A 20,678-nucleotide genomic window follows, 5' to 3' on the forward strand; every position below is an offset into this window, starting at 1 on the left:
CCCCCAGTGCTGAACCATTTTGTTGTCCACTCCTTCTCTTTTCATGCATAATCTGTTTTGTTCAATGCATTTTAAAATGGACCGCCTCCGTGGTCTAGTGGTAGAGCGTCCGTCCGGAGAGGGGAAGGTCCGGGTTCGATCCCCGGCCGCGTCATACCAAAAGACGTTAAAAGCTGGTACTTGTTGTTACCCTGTCTGGCGCTCGGTATAAAGGGGCTTAAACATGGACTTGTCGGCTCGGAGTCAGTATACTGTGTCTGAGTGGGGTATTCATTTTAAACTGCGGCATGGTATCTCAGTGATCTTGCACTATAAATCGGCATCAGTCCGGACTAGTACAAGCAGCCACACAAACACACATACACACACGTACATGCACGTCGCTATATAAGTGCAATCATCTTGGACGCGACGTTAAACCCCATTTCACCTCACCTCACCTTTTAAAATGACACATCACCAGATACCAACAGATTTTATACATAATACCATTTATTTCTATGACGGTATTCATTGATACAAGTTATAACATAAACTGAGATGTTTTCTTGTATTCTATTCAGATGTACATCCCCACGATTTGTAACTAATAGAAGCAAAGCCAGAGTCATTGATGTCACACGTGAGACCTTTTGACACTCCGTCGGTGTTGAACCAGAAGTTGACAATTTCATTAGCCCCTCCTGCAATACGGACGTTGATGTCGCTGACGTCAACGTTGATGTCGACAACTCTCTGTGGTGACATTGGCACCCACTTATCGAGTTCTCCTTGAATCAAGACCTGATGTCTGCAAAACAGAAATTCGTGAACTTTAGTTAATGAGAGATAGAGAATGTCCTTCAATCCCTTTTACAGTGTGTCAGATTCCAATAGTGTGAGTTGAAAGTCCAGACCCCATTGGTGAAATACACAGGAATTGAGCTGACTAATCATGATTCATGACAAAGTTCAATATGAGATTCGAACACTTGATTTACGGAACCTGGCAATGCTGAGGACATGTCTCTTCGTTGTGGCACCTGTGTCATTGTCAAAGTCTGAACCTTTTCAAAAGCATGTATGCCAGTAAACCTCATCATGCTGTGGCAGCTAACTATGAGCTAACGTCCCAACATAGAACATCACCTGTTTCAAAGTCTTAGACTGAGGGAAAAGTTTGCCTTTGGACTCTCACCCTTGAAATGTTACAACGGGCGAGACATAGTACAGACAGAAGTCCACCATGGTACAGCCACTCATCTGGAGAGGCTGGGGGTCTGTCAGCAGTTGGACCTTGTTGGGGTCTTTCGCAGGGAACACCATAGACTTGGGGAACTGGAAGCATAAAGTTGTTCAATGTTACCAATACTTGACTGCCCAAAAAGGAAGGGATGGGAGAACATCCAATGCCTAAAAAAATACTAAATCTTTACAGTGAGTTTGATTCTCTTAGTATTTGGGATTCCCGTTCTGAATGTTGTCCTGCTCTTCCTGCTTGTAAGAACCGACCAGAATAAAGAAAGAGTCTGATGGCCTGAGCTCATACTTCCAACCCCTTCTCCCTCGTCCAGGAACGATTACATACATATCACTATGATTAATTCTGACTTGAGCTCACTGATGTGTGAAAACTCGCTTCTCCCACTCTTACCCCTTGGAACCCAGCCATACACGGCGTCATGGTGTAGTTCCCTTGAAGGTCCGCAGCAAGCACTATGCCATATTTGTTGCTTCCACCAAAGTCAGAATACGTCGACCATACTTCCCCATCTGGGCCTTCAAAGTCGTTCCATGCCAGCTGAAAATAATTACGATTGGATCATACATAAGGACATCCACTTGATTTTTTAAATTTTATAATTTAATCCAGAACATTTAAAAAACATAGGATGTGCCCTCCGATTTTACACAAAGAATGGGTTAGGGTCTAGGGTTTGGGTTAGAATGTAATTATTCACTGAACATGCTGGATCAACTGAGGACCATGTACTACTACTCAAATGTAACACTTCAGTGGACATGTCGTAGGTGCTGACCAAAATGTGGATCTCAACAAAGTGTGTGTGCTCCTCCATTCCAAGAAAATATATATATGTCTCATATATCGTAGATGCGAAATCATATAATGTTTGAAGATCAGTTACAACACTGTAACATGTGATCATGCATTAATCAACAGAGTTTCCTAATGACACAATAAATGGTGAAATGAATGTAAACTTTGATCTCCAAATATTTTGAAAATATGAAAAAAACAATAATGGAACAGTTAAGCACTGTTATGATGTTGAGCGTTGTTGTTGGAAACATACCTGTGAATACAAACGATTGGGAAAAGGTGGGCCTCAATGAATAAGATAGGGTGTGTTTGGTATATAATATGACCCCGTTGAAAGAGTGTATTTATATAAAATATAAAGGTAATAACAATGGGATGAATTTTTGAAAAACTTTTTTTTCGGTTTGCAAATTTTGAGAAAAATTACAATGACCAAAGACGTTTTAAGTGATAATACGCAGCCATTAAATCTGTGTCAGTATATGAAAGCCTCCGGATATCATCAGTTTATGTTCTTTGGATGAGTTATGCCGCTGATCGTGTGTTTACCCTTCTGATCATGTTGTCAATAGCTGTGGCGGGTCTTGATGGCTTCAGGATCAGTCCCTCAGAATTCGCGCTCCTACAATCAGTGTTTTTGGTTATGTCAGTAAATAACTATGAAATAGATAGAAATTGTCAATGACAGGTCTTGTTATGAAATATATTACAAAACCATTTAAATGTAAATTTGTTTACATCTTTAGGCATGTACGTTTATTGATAGTTCATAGATTATTTTGTACTCAAACACAAAAGTTATTGTGACGTGGATATGAACCAGGGTAATGTTTTTTGAACAGCTCGAAAAAAACACGGGCAATTAAATGAAGCTTTTATTGCATGTTCGAATGTTCTTTATAAAGAGCCTGGTATCCAGTCTCATATCCAGTCTCATATCAATGTTACCCTAAGTAATCTTCGGATGTGCAGTGTTCAGAAAAATATCATAATTTTTAGTTTTGTTGAGTTTTCACCATTTTGAATGTTTGTACCTCGCAGCGTTGCATTCAAAGAACAGATAGAACTGAATGGTCAAACAGTCCTATCAAGTAAACACATATTTTCCAAAGCACAGAACCCGTGAAGAACCCGGGGTAGAATAGGTCTTCAGCAACCCATGATTGCTGTAAAAGGCGACGCTGCTTGTCGTAGGAGGCGACTAACGGGATCGGGTGGTCAGGCTCGCTGACTTTGTTGATGCATGTCATCGATCCCAAATGTGTGGATCGATGCTCATGATGTCAATCACTGGATTGTCTGGTCCAGACTCGATTATTTACAGACCGCCGTCATATAGCAGGAATATCGCTGAGTGAGGCGTTAAACAACCAACCAACAAACCAACCAAATCCAATGCACAGTAAGAATTTAACCCTGCCTACATACTTCATAATGATTGTCTTGTTGAATTTGCCGATCATGTCACTTGGTCCGACAGGCCCTGTGCTGAGGGTGGCCACCAGAGCGTTCAATTCCGGGTACGGTTCTGTTCTGTCTGTATTGAAGAAGTGTATATCTGTCAGATACTAGAAGACATATTCTGGAGAACATTGATGACAAAACACACACACCAAATTAATCGACAAGGCAAAAGTTGGGATCATCTACTTCTACCAATTGCCATGGTGGCTCGGAGGTAGCAGCAGCGTCAGATTTAGAAGTGATAGCAAAAATTTACCAAATCATCGAATCTGATCACATGAAGTCGCTTCTTACGAAATGCATATGTTTTAATCAGGTTCCATCGGGATTAGAGGATATAGTATCTGTGGTATTTTCACATGTGTAAATCATTAACCTGTATTACGACCTCGCGGCTGAACAGTTGTGGTCCAGAAGTTATCTTTGAAAGGAGCAATGCCAATAGCCCAGGCTAACATGGACGTCACGCCGATACGCCATTGTTGACGTCCAGGGTGGTAGTCTGTGCTAGCTCTTACCTGGCAAACAAATCACATCATGTTTCAAATTAGACACCCAGTTAACCTATTAAAACATAAATATTATCAAATGTACATTTCAATGACAACTGTGGTATCAACATGTTCAATAATACAACCTGTGTCACGACGGGGATGGAAATCGCGTGAAGTGCGTGTCGACAGAGGGCCATACAGTACTGGATGGTCAGACCATTCTTGGCAGCTCCACGTCCCATCTGATTGAGCCACATCTCTGCCAGGTAGACATCTTCAGTGAGAGAAGGAACTCCGCCAAACTCCCCTTGCAGCCAGTCCTGAAGTTATAAACGAAATGCATTGTGACCATCCTATGAGGTAAGGTAAAATGAGGTTTAACTTTCTCTCTGAATGCCGAGCGTGAGGCAGGGTAGCAACAAGTTCAATCTGTTAACGTCTTTATTGCGTGACGCGGCTGGGGACCTTCCACTCTTCCAGCAGGTGCTTTTGTCAACGTAACCACGGAGGATGGGGAGCTTCCACTCTTCCAGCAGGTGTTTTTGTCAACGTAACCACGGAGGCCTGGGAGCTTCCGAAAAATTAGTCAAAAATAAATTCATTCAATATTCATTTCGTTTTTGAAGTGTTTGACCATTTACAGGCTAACATCCTTTATGTAAATGTGGAAAATGTCTCATAATGTGTCTACCTGTTCATATGTCACTAAACCCCATTTTCGACCATTGGAGAGAAGGTCGTCCCAGAATATCTGAAAGCAGAAAAGCGTAAGACATATTAACGGCAGTGTCTTTTGCAGCAACCATTTATCAGTTGATGAAATTTACTTCATTTGCAAGTAGCGATCTTACCTGATTTACAATTAATACAAATATTTATCGTAATAAAAAATACCACGATTTTATTCTATTTACAAAAGGAGGCAGCATGTGAAGACGTTTGTTCTTTTCAAGGATAGTATGTCCGTATCAGATCTCAGGTGTAAGGAACTACGGTTCACAACATTAGCACGGATTTGTCCATGCGATAGGGGGCACGGGTGGCCCAGTCGTCTAAGGCGCCGCGATTCGCTGTGCAGAGTTGCGTCCCTTAGGCACGCCAGAAACCTATGATTGTGGGTTCGATTCCCGGTTTCCCCCGATTATGTTTCTAGGTTTGTCAGCACCATACCCGTGCTCGTGGGTTTCACCGAAGTGGTAAACGTCTGAGAACTGCATCACCTCGGGCTTTCCTCCCACATTAAGCTGACACGCCGCGATATAACTGGAATACTGTTAAAAGCGGCGTTAAACCCACTTCACTCACTCACTCACCATGCGATAGCTGCTACCATCAGAACTCATCACCACCCGGTGTTAGTAATTAAAAGATCAGTAAGTTAACAGATCATGTTAGGTCATTGCTATAACCAAATTAAAGTTATGGAGATCCTTTTTCCATATTTTATATTTTCCTGCTTGACGATTTGATTGATATCCGTGTTTTTGATAGTGCTGAATACATCAATATTATTGTCGTTTTGTGCCCTATTAGTTTACATGGAGGAACTCGATATTATTATAAAGAAATATTGCTAAAAAATAAACAAGATGCTGCAGCCAGAAGAAGCATTATCCAAAACGTTTTAGTCATTGTTTTAATTTAATATTTACCCGCTTGATGCATTGAGTAATATGGATGCTTTTTATCGGAATGTTGGTGTTAAATACATCAAACGTTAATGAGTATTAATATTATTATAACGGAACTGAATTTCTAAAGAAAATCATCAGTCAAACAGTTGTTTTTATTAGAAGAAGATTAATTCCAAACCAAGTATTCTCCAAAACATGCAGGATGTGAGTAGAATTCATTAAGGTGTATTTATGGAGGGAACACAACGTTGCTAATCCACTCTCACACGGTAACGACACAGTTAAATCAGAACAATATGAACGTGTATATATGTGTTATAAATACCTGGTCAAGCGGAAGAGCTTTTGTACCTTCAACAATGAAAGAATATTGACCACCATTCTGTTTGGCATATGTTGTGTCGCTTGCCCTGCAATTACACAGAGTTGATACTGTACAACATGCAATACTAGAATACAACTTAGCATTTCAAATCGCATAAGAGTCGTTTCCTCATTTAGTAATCATTAACGCTCCACGTGAAACACTTACCAGTATCTGTTATGGGCTGAAATTGGGAATCTTGTTTTATTGTACAGCCACCTAGAATTGATATAAAACAAATACAGTCACAATACATGTATATGCACATTGATATACACACACATGCATACAATAACAATGGTCACCAATGAAAGTCTTCAGATCCATAAAACAATGTTGTTTTGTCGATTCTGACATTTGTTATCCGAACGTTACATTGAAAACAATTGTTTCCGAAATTAATGAGTTTTCACTGTCGATATGAAACGCCAATGCAAGAGAATCATCGTCTTGTTTATGCGCCAAAATAGATTCCATTTGGCGTAAAAGGCGAAACAGCTGTGAAAGTATGAAAATGGACAACAGTAAATGAGCGATGACACCAGGTGTTCACGAAAAGGGTAAGCATGTCCTGCCCTAGCAGTTGCAGCCGCTATTCACACAATTTGCATAAAAGAGGAAGTATTTATTGCCCGATGCCAAAAAAACTAAATCTAGTTTTTGTGTGTGAAATAGTGTGTGCTGTGATATATATCATGTACACCTCGGATCAGTTCACAAACGGACCCGTAAGAGGAGACTAACTGGACCGGGTGGTCAGGCTCGTTAACTTGGTTGCATTGATGCATGTCATTGTATCCCAATTTCGTGGATCGATGATCATGATGTCAATCACTGTATTGTCTGTTCCGACTTGATTATTTACAGACAGCCGTCATTTTGCCCAGTGCGCCGTTTAACAACAAACAAACAAATCATGATGTTAATCCCTCGATTGTCTGGTCCAGACTCGAATATTTACAGACCGCCTTCATATAGCTGGAATATTTCTGAGTTCGGCGTTAAACAACAAACAAACAAACAGTTCACGAATGATTCAGGGTTTAGCGTTTGACTGTGATCAGAAATTCAAATCCTATCACTTACTGCATGCCGTCCGGAAATACTTCAGGGGTGCTCTCCCATGTCTTGACGCCGTTCCCTGCACCTTTGTAGTACCACCAGGAGTCGAACTGCAGGTACCTAAAGCAGGATAATGGCGGGAGTTACGTCACGGTATGCTGCCTACAAACCAAGGATCATAGGTGAGGTGAGGTGAAATTGGGTTTAACGTCGCGTCCAAGATTATTACACTTATATAGCGACGTACATGCACGTGTGTGTGTGTGTGTGTGTGTGGCTGCTTGTACTAGTCCGGACTGATGCCGATTTATAGTGCTAGCACACTGAGATACCATGTCGCAGTTTAACATGAATACCCCACTCAGACACAGTATACTGACTCCGAGCCGCCCAGTCTTTGTTTTAGCCCCTTAATGCCGAGCGCCAGACAGGGTAACAACAAGTACCATCTTTTAACGTCTTTTGGTATGACGCGGCCGGGGACCCCAAGGATCATAAATAGAATGAATCAGGGAATAGAAACCTACGATTATCGGATCCTGTTACTATTAACAGACGCAAATATACACAACGAATTCCGTCACAGAGCCTCCAGCGGATAGAGAAGAGGGAGATATTAACGATGTTCCGATATGAACTCCGTGTCTTCCAAAGCCATGCCAAGGTTGTGCGTGTTTCAGAATACCCGAAATAGGTTAACGTCTTGCTTGGAGAAATATTGGTTATATTTTGCTTGAGGTATATAATGTTGACAGTTTACCTGTTCTTTGCAAATCGCTAGATTCACAGATTCTTTCTCAGCCCAAATGGAATAGTGAGTGAGTGAGTGGGTTGGGTTTAACGCCGCTTTTAACAGTATTCCAGTTATATCACGGCGTGTCAGCTGAATGTGAGAGGAAAGCCCGAAGTGATGCAGATCTCATGCGTTTACCACTTCGGTGAAACCCACGAGCACGGGTATGGTGCTGACAAACCTAGAAACATAATCGGGGCGAAGCGGGATTCGAACCCACAACCATAGGTTTCTGACGTGCCCAAGGGACGCAACTTTGCACAGCGAATCGCGGCGCCTTAGACGACTGGGCCACCCGTGCCCCCCAATTAGAATAGCATCACGCACAATATAACCATCTATTTAAATAACACTCACTGCAAAGCTAACACTAAGAGCTAACAAAAAACATGCACAGAAAAAACTCCACACGCAATGTTTACTTGAAGCGCTACATTATCATTGAGCCTGGTCAGTGTATCAGTTTTCATTGGATTTCTCATTCTCAGTTCACTGTGAGGCGCCAGAAGGTGAACAGTAACATTATCATCTCATCCTACCGGGTACCCGTTTCTCTGCTGGATGAACAGAGGGAATAATACGAACTAAGTCACTTCGCCAAGGAAACACCAAAGGTGCCAGGTTGAGGATGGAAGCCCAAGAAACTCTCAGGAACCAAACACCAGAACACGATCCCCCTCCCAAGGACTCTTTGCGACCAACTTCGGTTGATCTGATACCCGTGTTTATCATTTAACTTAAGCATTTATCCATGACATATGCTTATGACATAAAAACATGTATGTCATACCCCAAGGACATAAGTATGCAAATTAGATATGCAAATTGATAACCGGAAGAGCGAGCGGTTTGATTTGAAACTATATATTATAAGTGAAGTTACACCAGAGGTATAATCAGATTACACAGAATCGTTGTTGTTACCGTTATTAAAGTTTCAATTATTCTGCAAAAGTCTGTTCAAGTATTTTGTTTAAAATAATCCGAGGAACTTTTTTTCTCAGCGAATTGTTTATTTTGGTTTACATGGCTATGGAAAACATGTATCACTACGCACGATCTATACGTAAGATTTCGACAAGTTGCTGATGTTAATGTTTAATGCAATTATTCCTTAATTTGGAAGCAAAAATGTGAAAATGATAAATAGAATTCATCACGAGTGTTTTTTAATATGGGAAATATCAACCTCGTCCCGTTAATCGGTATTTGCCTTGCCAAAGGCTCGGCAAATACCGATTAACTAAGACTCGGTTGATATTTCCCATATTAAAAAACACTCGTGATGAATCCTCTATGACTTCCACAGGACCACGTATCGCCACATTTCTGCATATACCAATGCTTAGAAATGTCAACCATCCAGAACAAGAGGCAGACCAGCTTGAGTGTAAGCTGACCTTGATAGATATATTATCAGGGCAAAAGTGGGATGTACCGTGTAGATCATCAGGCGAAAACCAAAAGGGGCGTATACATGACTTTTTATGACAAGTAACCCAAATGATAAATGTTGATGAAGCTAAAGGTGACGCAAAGGGTATACCTGTGTCTTTGTTGAAACTACAGGTGGACAGGTATCTGAAGGGAACACCTGTGTCCTTTTAGCAGCTGGTGACCACCTACCTGAAGGGAATACCTGTATCCCCAATGCACCTATAAACGACCACTTACTTGAAGGGTATACCTGTGCCCTTAATTCACCTATAAGTGACCACCTACCTGGAGGGCATGCCTATGTTCTTAACGCACCTACAAGTGACCACCTATCTGAAGGGTATACCTGTGTCCTTAACGCACCTACAAGTGACCACCTATCTGAAGGGCATGCCTATGTTCTTAACGCACCTACACGTGACCACCTATCTGAAGGGAATACTGTACCTGTATCCTTAATGCACCTACAAGTGACCACCTACCTGTAGGGTATACCTGTGTCCTTAACGCACCTACAAGTGACCACCTACCTGTAGGGTATACCTGTGTCTTTAACGCACCTACAAGTGACCACCTACCTGAAGGGAATACCTGTGTCCTTGATGGAGGTAACAATGTCCAGTATGGTGTCTTGGTAATCTTTCTTAGGTTCTGTGTGGTAATAGTAATAGGCGCCTGCAAAACAGAATTCCTTGAATTTTCAACACGAATGTAACAGAATTAAGTGCTTGACAAGAGTGATTGAAATGGTGCAAGGTCATTAAAATGACATTTTAGTTTGTGATTGTTGTAGTAACGTCCAAACAAACCAATGAGCTGAGGTAGAGACCTGATACACCCAGGTTCTTTATAACATGAATCTTGGATTTGAACCAATGATCGTATGATTCTTGCACACCGTGCAGGGAGACTGATACTAGTATATTGTATCTCAATGTCAATAAATGTCGATATTTTAAATGTGAGCAAACATAATTACAATTAACTTTTACGTCCGTAAACAAGTTGTGAAATAGGTCATTCAGGGATCGGATGAGCATGTGGTGGTTTGTGTTCTCAACCTGCACTCATCGACAATCCTGGGATTGCTATTATCTGCAATGGTCCACACAGTCGGGGTACGATGACACCTAGCCCCGAACCTGACCATCCGACCCATAGGCTGCTTGGCACTAATTCTAACTTGGAATTAACACAGGGTCGGGCCGAATGTAACAGTACCAAACACATTATAGAGTAGAGAAGGAGTGCAAGTTCGTGTGGTTTCCCTACCGTTGTCTGTCCAGTACCCCAGATAGTTGCTGGTAAAATCTGACTTCACAAAACTGTTGTCTCTTCCGTACCATTTCTGTAGAATCTGACCCCAGCTAACGAATCCCTGTCATTCAGATACGTAAGGTTAAATGAAACATTTTACTTACTTAAAACAAAACGTCAACGCCAGAGACTAACCAGTCTCGACTGTCGTATTCAGATTTAAGTGGACTTATAAGGCAAAGTAGAGGTGAAAATGATATGAATGGATCACTGAAAATCAGTGATGAAATATATCACATTATACTCTTTGATCACTGTTTACGAAATGCCAGACATATACATGAAAGTCCTGCTTGTTTGTTGCAACTTGGAATACATTCAATTAGTTCCTCATCGTAGATAGACACGTCAAAATGATTCTCAAAAGCGTTGTATCAGTCATTACTAACGCACCTTGTTGATACCTTGGTTGCTGAAGAAGAGGATGGTGCTGGTTTCAAAGTTGGCAGGGACATCTGTAACGCCACCCATTGTTCCCCAGTAGAGGTTGCTTCCGGTGCTGGTGTTCTGGCGCCAGAGATTGGCGGACATGAAGGAACTTGCAGGGGACAGGATGAGGGTATTGGGTGTCTTGACCCGGTCAAATATAGACAGGGGACCACTTTCGATGCCAGAAGAAATGTTAAGTTTTGGTCCAAATCTGAAAAAGAAAGCGATATTTCAAATATATATTATTTAACCAAAACAGATTTATTTTCAACAAACTCGGTTAAATTATTTCTGTGTGGTCGGTAATTTTTCTTATTATATCTATCTTTTCAAATCATTTCTTAAATTGATCAAATACCAATGTTCTTTCTTAAAAGTAAATGCTACCTAGATTGTCCTTTTGAGACTTGAGTGGGCCATTGGTGAAAGGTAATTCCCTGTTCAGAATTGCATTTCCTCCTGGTACCAGGATCTGAATCCTTGGTTTCCTCAGGAAGATGGTAAACGCCTACGACCTTTTAAACTTCTGGATATAAAACCGTAAACAATGGCACTAAACCAACCTCCTCACTCATTCAGGCTACACAACTCTACTTACTGTCCAAATGTTTTCATGCCATATCCAAACTGACCACCGCCGTAGGACAAGTAGCCAAGCGGGACCGACGCCTCCTTCACAACAAACCCGGGGAAGCCAGCTATGGTTTCATCAACGCTCCGTGCCTTTGTGCCATTCGTTTGGGTTAAGTACGTCTATGGAGAAAAAACACAAATGAAAACACATTTACATGATGTCTATGAGGAGACGCTGTTATCCGTTTTTCATATTAATACAATATTCCTTTCAAGAAAATATGGGTTGCATTGCTATTAGGAAAGGAACATGGTGCTTTATTGTCGCATTATACATATATATCTCGCATTAGTGAGTAAACATAATACAATATTGACTCTGATTGCACAAGATGATAGCTCCAACAAACACTTTTAACGCATTTCTTTCAAGAAGTTATTTTAGTATCTACATGCATGTGGACTACTATGTATGTAAAGTCATTTGCATTTGTAGTGAATATTTTAAAAAAGCTAACAAGTTAAAGTCAAACCTGTTTGAAGAGCAGAAATTGTTCAGGAGGATTGTTATATGAGAAGATACTTGGGTCTGGCGTGTAGAAGTAAATGCTGGCTAAGAAGCGACACGTGTCGGCTTGGTAGAGGAAGCTAGTGGACTGCCATTTCCCGATGAAGTCGGTACCAGATGTTCCAGTGGTCTGTAGAAGCTTCAAGGAGCCATCTGCGGTGCTGTAAATCTGCCCGTTGGCTCTGACGAAAGTCGGTGCGCTTTTGAGCCAGATATTTCCCTGGACGGCGATGCTGTAACTACCGTTGGTGTTGACGGTGACGGTGAAGCTATCACCACCACCCTGTGTACTAGCTGAGCAATTGCAGATTCAATTATGAACATGTATCATAATTATGTAATATATTATGAATATAAAATGATATAAATGTTGTTGGAGGTGTTTTGAGGCGGTGAACGGGGATGGAGGGGCGGGGGTGAGGTGTGTATGACCAAATCTAATTTATACAGGAATATCTTTCTTTCCAATCATGGTGTATAAGTGATAAATCCTTTCTTTGCTGGCAGATGAACAAAGACATTGATCTGAGTCATGTGCATTTTTAGATAACACAACTTTCCAGTGTGACTTTCAATACATGGACTGTGAAGTATTGCCAGGGCCCACAATACATATTCGAAATACCTCTATTGCTGTCAATAGTGAATCTTCCCGATTTGTTTGTTTTCCATTCCATTCAAGCTACGTCTTTGTGATTTCTAAACATACACAACAATTCAATTTAAGAGTATATAGTATTACTTTTATAACCATTTTTTGTTACGGTCTGGAGAATACCATGATACTGCTGTTCTGAATTGACATTGTAAGATTAACTAATTATACAACACATGCAGTTATATATTTTGGTGAAATGTTGTTCTGCGAATGCATGAGTAGTATTCTAAGTTTCAACATTGTTTAGAAGACCTAAGGAGAACATGTATTATAAGATACTGTTGAGTTGGCCCCTATTGATATATTCATTAATCTCATTTTATAGAGTTATATCTTAAATGTGTGAACATTCTGCAGAAAATGTTTATAACTGTTCATGAACTAAAGAGTCTAAAGGACTATATCACACCAACCTGCAGAATAAATTAGAACCAGAACGGCGAGAAGGACACCGACATCCATCTCCATTACTGACACCTACAGCAGTGGTACAAGATCAGATGATCTTTACTGGCCTCAGCATTATCTCTACCTTGTCGTCGGCCTTCACCCACGAAGTATGTTTGGAATTCCTAGACTTATCTGCAATGTAATGATTACACCTAACCCCGTTTATATTGGTCAAATGCCAATTACACTTAACCATACTCCCCCACTCACCATGGAACACCTCATCTCAAACTTCTATACTGTCAGTACACTAATGGTTCCCCTCCACCTCCAAACAATTTTCACTGTTTCTTTAAGAAGTCATTGTTATGTTATTGTTATGACAAACCCCTTTCGGTACTCATATACGTCCTTCGTAGGAGATACTTAGACAAAAACATTTCACCTTAGCCCCACTACGCTTCCGTACTCATACGATTTTTTAGTTGAAACCCCATTCTATTTTAGTCCATTCTTTTCCTGTTTCATATTGTTCGCATTATTCACATCCTGTTCAAATCAGTTTTTTTCAACATTTGTCCTCCAATAACATATTTCGCTGATGTGGATGTTATGATCGTAAACAGCTGTGATAGACATTCATTGGACGTGACAGCACATCTTATCATCACAAACTTAGATAACCTTTCAGTCAGGTGAACTAAAAAGAACGACGTTTTCGACCTTGGTACAATCTCATCACGCCAGATATCTACTAGTATTGTACCACTCTGTGTACGGATGGAGCATATGGGAACAATCGTAGTCCAGATCTTCCTCAGCGTCTATCAGTATGCTAAAGTCTAATTGTTTGAGAGCCTTCCCATAATACACTCTTCAAAAACAGAAACGCACAGGTATGATGAAAAGTATTGATAATTCTTGGTGGGCTATTATACGACAGACTGTGCGTCAAAACGCAGCCGTTGTCGATTTGCAATGTCTTAAACGGCATTTTGTTCACACTTGTTAAAAAATGTAAGAGGAAAACAGTAAAGCAAAATCCACGTGCAAATTATGGCATTCGTAACTCGCGTAGTGGCTATAAAAAGACAAACATAAGCCAAAAAATTTCTTCTTCACCGGCGAAATGGTATACAACGTGTTTATCGTCGTCGAAATAAGCGTTTTGCCCCAACATTGTGAAAACATCGACAAATTCGGTTGCCATAGTGTTATGGTGATGGGGGGGGGGGGGCAAATGTGCATATATAAACAATTGTGACAGATTACATGAACAGGGTACATTAATATTATACTATATTATATACTATATAACATTATAGTATATATAACAACAAAAGTTCCTGTGACACCAATATTTTAGTGTATTTTTCAAACAAGTAAAGTTTGGTTTTCAATATTGTAGTACATGTATGGAATCAAGTCACAAAAACGCAACTGCTACAGAGAAGCTTGCATTCCATGCAAAATTTAACTTTTATGCAAGCCCCATGCATTTCACTACCGAAGAATGGGTATAAAAACATGTGCGTTAACGGGATTCCATATGCATTATTAAGCATCGTGCTGACAACAACCACTCAGAAAAACAACAAAATGACGCAATTAATTACCATTACGAAATGCCACGCCTGTCCGTAAATGAGCATCTGCGAGCCATTGGTATGCTTGAAGCAGGATCGAGTCAACGTGATGTTGCAAGACAATTTAACGTCCACAGAAACACCATTTGGTTTTATGGCAACGTTGGCAACAGACGAATGCAGTCAGAGGCCATCCTCGGAGTGGCAGGCCACGCGTAACCAATAATCGACTAGACAACTGGATTCGAACAACACACCTACGAAATCGATTCCAGCCAGCAACAGTGACTGCAAGAAGCATCCCTGGCCTTCGACGAATATCCTCACAAACCGTACGTCGTCGCCTCAGATGTGCAGGGATTGTCACCAGAAGACCCGCCAGACGGCCCATTTTGACAGGAAACCACTGTCAAGCTGATCTACAGTGGTGCAGACAGCGTCTATGCTGGACGGCCATGCAGTGGGGACAAGTTCTATTCACTGACGAGTCTCGTTTTCACCTCAGCCACAGCGATGGACGGATTCGAGTGTACCGACGTCAATGTGGTATGGAAGAAGATCGTTTCGGGGGCGGCAGCGTTGTGGTATGGTGTTACAGCAAGACAGAGTACCCATTTGATGGTGGTAGAGGGAAATCTCAATGTACAGCGCTACCGCGATGAGATCATCGGCCTTGTTGTTCTACCGTTTTTGCGTCGTCATGGCCCAGCGTGAATGTCATCCCATGGCTGCCACGCTCCCCTGATCTCTCACCAATCAAGCATATGTGAGATGAGATGGATCGGCGCCTTCGACGTCAATCACGTGTTCCACAGACACTCCAAGAACTTCGAAACATGCTCCAGCAGATATGGACAGATAACCCACAGGACGTTGTTCGACGTCTGGTCCATTCCATGAGGACGAAGATGTGTTGCTTGCATCGCAACCAGAGGTGGACACACGCGCTATTGATGTGTAAATTGACATTTTGGCATGTTCATGATTTTTTTTTATGACATCACGAATTTTCTGAAGTCAGTATGGCAAATTAAACTATTTAAACACTTACAGGAGTCTTTTATCTGTTGCAAACCGAAGTTGTTTCAGATTTGGTAAAAAGCATAACTTTGGATTAAATCTTATTCAATGTCACAGGAATTTTTGTTGTTCCGTATTGATACGTAACTGTATCAGTGGCCATATGTTTTGACAGAATGGTTCTTCTGTTTTTGAAAAAAAATCAGGCCAATCATTTGAGTTGATGAGAATCCACTGTGTATTGATTCCACTTGTCGCAAATATTTTGTGAATATATAGAAAGTCTTTCCGTGATTGTGTAAAGGATTATGGTCAGTCTTCGAGACAGGGATTTGGTGGTACATTTTCTGGACCCAGCAATATAAATCACTTTGTGAGAGTTTTTATAGAGCTTTGTAATCCAGTACAAAAGAGGAATGGATATGTGTTCAGGTTTTAGAGTCAAGTCAGAAGTTGATAGTCTGATGCATGGTTTAACAAACTGACCTTATACGTGGCATTATTTGATTTGTCATTTATAGAAAGTTCTTTGATCAAACAAATAATGAAGTGATGCTTACATATAATGGTTATGTTATTTGAGGCCTTGTCAGTGGGAACAACTACGACCTTCGTATGTAGGGCAGCCAGACGTTGGATGACGGCTGGCTGGGACAGAATGGGTTTATTCCAATTCTGTTTCTTCTTTTTGAGTTTGTGTATTCTACCTATGACAACACCACGCACTGACTTAACCCACCCTGAAAGCCATTCAACAGGTTCCTCTTCTCTTTTTGCCCATTTTTGGAATATCCTTCAAGAGCATCCATTATTATTTTAAAATTCTGATCCCAATCAGTAGGAGGTTGTTTACGGTATTTTGGTCCATAGCTGAATAACTGACGAAGGTTGTTATTGTCAATAGAAGAGTCAACAAGAGAGAAGGCACCTGTGATTATATGACCGACAGGTTGATGGCAGAATGCTGAGTCTTGGCAGCAACAAGTGGAATTTACATCATGAGCTGCCAAGTCCACTTTCAGCAACACGTCCCTATATTTGAACCACCTGTATGAAATTGTTGGTGATTCCTGAAATTTGAAAAAATGGGACATTTTGGGAAACAGCTTTGTGTCTGAGAATGTAACTTACATTGTATAGCGTCAATTACCTTGTTTGCAAATTTCAAACCATCTGTATCTGCATCATATCGACCATTGATTTTCAGTGACGCCGTTGTCATCCTTTATGCGAGAAGATCCAGATATAGAAGCCTACGTTCATGAGGGTAGTTCTCTCAAACATTAAGTAAACATGTTTTGAAAATATTCATTGATTCATGTGAATACTACACAGAGTTCATATTAACAAAACAAACAAGGTCAGTGGTTCTTTGACACGAACACGTTGCCTTATCTCCAATCTGATAGATAAGTGTTCATGTCATGTAACCTATAGGAACTTATTAACAAAAACTTGCAATGATTTCTTGAACGCGAACTACGTTTGCCGCCTTACGTTTGATGTTACTTTCATTTTTTATATCACATTACCCTACACATGCACACACGTGTTAATATACATTAAGCCTTGTGCATGAAAAGCAACCAAGGCATTTGGTGACCAAAGTAATAACTGATTGCGAATCTAGTATATCACTGGAACACGAATGGCCAGGTTAGTTTATCACTTGACAGCAACTCATTATGCCAGATCCTTTGCCATGGGTCATTATAAAAGAGCCTGATTCAGTTTGAGAAGTTACTGCGTCGTCTCGTAAAGACAACACTTGCAAAAGATGATGGCAAAACTGAGTTTGGTATTCCTAACTGTCATACACATAACAGCTGCATTTGCGCTTCAAAGAATTTGGTCTCCAACATTCCATCCAAGTCAGTTCAATCCTCCTTCAACTGTGGACAAAGAGGTTAAGAAGGTCGTAAGTGATCTAAAGGCACAAGGGAGTCGCCTCGAGAAACAAGAAGAGCTGATTGCAGAGCAAGCAGAACTTCTGAATAAGCTGGGAAGGCATCTGGACCAACAAGAGAAATCATTGAAGGATCAAGATAGACAACAAAAGGACCAAGGAAAGCACATGGATCACTGGATCAGTTGTTGTCACAGATACATGCATTACAACAGGAAGAGAAGTCCCGTTTGTCAAACATTGAAGAAAAGCTGCAACAGATGGAAGCTAAGGCCGTAACCACTGGAAAACCCGAGGCTCACCAACACGGTAAAGTCCAAGTTGGCTCTGCGGTATCAAATAACATGTCAGAGATTGAAAGGGAGGTCGTCACTGAGGAACCTGAGGCTCACCAACACGGTGATGTCTATGTGGGTTCTCTGGTATCAAACATCAAATAACATGTCAAAGATTGAAAGGCAGATCATCACTGAGGAACCTGAGGCTCACCAACACGGTAATGTCTATGTGGGTTCTCTGGTATCAAACATCAAATAACATGCCAGAGATTGAAAGGGAGGTCGTCACCGAGAAACATAAGGGTCTACCTGGTAAAGTGCAAGTGGTTCCCTGGTATCAAATAAGATGTTAGGGACTGCAAGGGAGGTCGTCACGGAGCAGCATGACGGTAAGGTCGCTTGCACAGCAATGCGTAATTATATTTATGACGACTGAGGTTCACATCAAGGCGCCAATGCTCCAGTGCGTCCTTAGGGCACGCCAAACGAGCATAGGTCGAGTCCCGTTTACCCCGCTAGTATTTCTAGGTTCGTCAGCATCATGCCCGTCCTCGTGCGTTTCACCAAAATGGTAAACATTGGAGTCCTGCTTCACTTCGGGCTTTCCTCCCACATTAAGCTGACACGCCGTGATATAACTGGAATACTCTTCAAAGTGGCATTACACCCAAATCACTCATTCATTCATGACCTCCGGAGCGGTGCAAATAGCTCATGGAAAGCCAGAAACACGCTGAACTTTGTTTGATGCAACATAGTGTTATATTGCCGTAATATAATGGAACTAATTGGCGTAAGATCATTTTGTTGACAAGCTATATCCGGTGATACGTGGTAGCGGTCGTGTTTTTGCCTTAGGAAGTTGAAAAAGCAATCGCTCTTTTATAATACATACTATTCGCCACAGAAACTATTATATTTTTAACAAAGTACATACAAAAATATGGTAATCACTAATAATATGCTGACTGCGTTTGTCCTTAAGCAGAACATTAAATTGTCATACATACAGAATTTATTATTTATAACAACAGTGGAAGAATATTACTTTTGGAGACATATTTACTGCTACTGTTTCTATCATATACATATAAATATCTCGGGTATAAAGTCTCTTAGCAAGGGAATCTTATTAATAATCTCAGCCCAAACGTTTGCCAAAAGTATTTGTCACTTTTGTCAATAGACATTAATGAATAGAATACCACGTGTTAATTATGTCTACACCGTTGACAACCACTCGTAATTTTCATTTCCCATCTCTCAAGGAAACCTCACAAATATTGACAAGGTGGGTCTATCCTTTGCTCTGGTTATGAAGACCGTGAAGATTTCGGAAATGGAACACCGCTGTGCTGAACTCGTTGAAGGAGGGCGACTAATTGTCCTGGACACGAAGCAAAAGTATGAAGCAATGCAGGGTTATCTGAACAAGAACATGGGTGAGTAGCGTTAAGGCATTGATAGGAAACGCGTTCAGTAGATCATGTCCTTATTATTCAAGAAAGTAGATTTGGTATTCATAAATACCTGGAAAATAGCCCTGTCCCTTGTAACACCTTGTAAATGTTATTTTCATCTACATTTCGGAAGAGCTAATGATTCAAGCGACAGGGAGTGCCCGGGCGAATAAACCCTTCACTGTGCAATGTTGCCTCCTCATACTTGTTGTTACCTTGTCTGGCGCTGTGCATTCAGGGCCTAAAACAAGGAGTGGTTGGCATGGAGTCCATGTACTGTGATCCAATAATGTCAGTGTAGCATGATTGTGACACGGTCATTGTGACACGGTCATTGTGACACAGTCATTGTGACACGGTCATTGTGACACGGTTACGCTCGTCAACAGCATGTCATTTGCTACCTCAAAAAAAGTGAGATATTATTTTTGACAAAAATGTACTCGTCAATATAATTAATTCTGGAATATTAAGTTATATATTTAGTTATAATTGTTAAAGTTCGGGATTATAAAGACAATATCGGACTGAGAAGCCTTCAATACAGACCCACATCCTCGTATGGAAGTGGGTGTGTAATAGATATACTGTAGTATATGGACATACTTGACTTTTCTTATCAGATGAGGGGAAAGAATTTTATATTGGACTACGCAGGCAGTACGGCGTGAAGACACATCACTGGTCCAACGGGGTGGAGATCGATGATAACTTCTGGTGCTCGGGACCGGGGTATTCACACCGTTCGGGCTGCCCTGCACTGAAACGACACCGGAAAAAAATCGGTTACTGCATAGGCACGACGCCTTGCCACAGAGGGAATATCATTTGTGAAAAACCTCAACAGTGAACTAAAGATTATGTCCAAGTTCACCGATATTGAATAAAAATACTTATGTTGTAACTGACTCTTGTTTTAAGAATGCATGCAGGTTTAGTTTTTTATTTAGTTTTGTTTTATTGTACTGCAGATACACATAATACGTAGTTTTCAAAAGACATAATACGTTGTTTTCAATACACATTATACGTAGTTTATGATACGTAGTTTTCAATACACATAATACGTAGTTTATGATACGTAGTTTTCAATACACATTATACGTAGTTTTCAAAAGACATAATACGTTGTTTTCAATACACACCATACGTATTTTTTAATACACATAATACGTAGTTTTCAATACACATAATACGTAGTTTT

At 40.7% G+C, this 20,678-nt stretch overlaps 1 protein-coding gene and 1 long non-coding RNA gene across 2 annotated transcripts; one reads left to right on the forward strand and one right to left on the reverse strand.

Annotated features, from left to right (window-relative positions):
* Positions 1–474: 474 nt before the first annotated feature.
* LOC124119092 lies at positions 475–13,394 on the reverse strand. The gene is made up of 17 exons (XM_046481499.2): positions 13,248–13,394; positions 12,142–12,470; positions 11,634–11,788; positions 11,000–11,246; positions 10,562–10,667; positions 9,868–9,964; positions 7,084–7,179; positions 6,166–6,216; positions 5,959–6,043; positions 4,691–4,750; positions 4,143–4,319; positions 3,882–4,023; positions 3,470–3,578; positions 2,591–2,663; positions 1,634–1,780; positions 1,178–1,317; positions 475–790 (listed from the first exon to the last, which is right to left on the reverse strand). The coding sequence occupies exons 1-17, from the start codon at positions 13,300–13,302 to the stop codon at positions 556–558; spliced, it is 2,304 nt and encodes a 767-aa protein (XP_046337455.2). The 5' UTR covers positions 13,303–13,394; the 3' UTR covers positions 475–555.
* A 543-nt stretch (positions 13,395–13,937) lies between these two features.
* On the forward strand, positions 13,938–20,329 carry LOC124124967. The gene is made up of 3 exons (XR_006859579.2): positions 13,938–14,120; positions 19,283–19,456; positions 20,098–20,329. It is a non-coding gene; the product is annotated as an uncharacterized LOC124124967 (long non-coding RNA).
* The last annotated feature ends 349 nt before the right edge of the window (positions 20,330–20,678 follow it).

This window comes from Haliotis rufescens, unplaced genomic scaffold (genome assembly GCF_023055435.1).
Source record: "Haliotis rufescens isolate VD_foot unplaced genomic scaffold, xgHalRufe1.0.p SCAF_8, whole genome shotgun sequence".
NCBI classification, from domain to species: Eukaryota; Metazoa; Mollusca; class Gastropoda; order Lepetellida; family Haliotidae; genus Haliotis; species Haliotis rufescens.

Excerpts from the sequence above, each read along its gene's own strand:
- LOC124119092 (XM_046481499.2), bottom strand. The coding sequence starts at position 13,302 with ATGGAGATGGATGTCGGTGTCCTTCTCGCCGTTCTGGTTCTAATTTAT. Across the intron at positions 11,247-11,633 it reads GGCATGAAAACATTTGGACA|ATTTGGACCAAAACTTAACA; the intron begins GTAAGTAGAGTT and ends TTTCTTTTTCAG. Across the intron at positions 9,965-10,561 it reads GGGGTACTGGACAGACAACG|GCGCCTATTACTATTACCAC; the intron begins GTAGGGAAACCA and ends TCTGTTTTGCAG.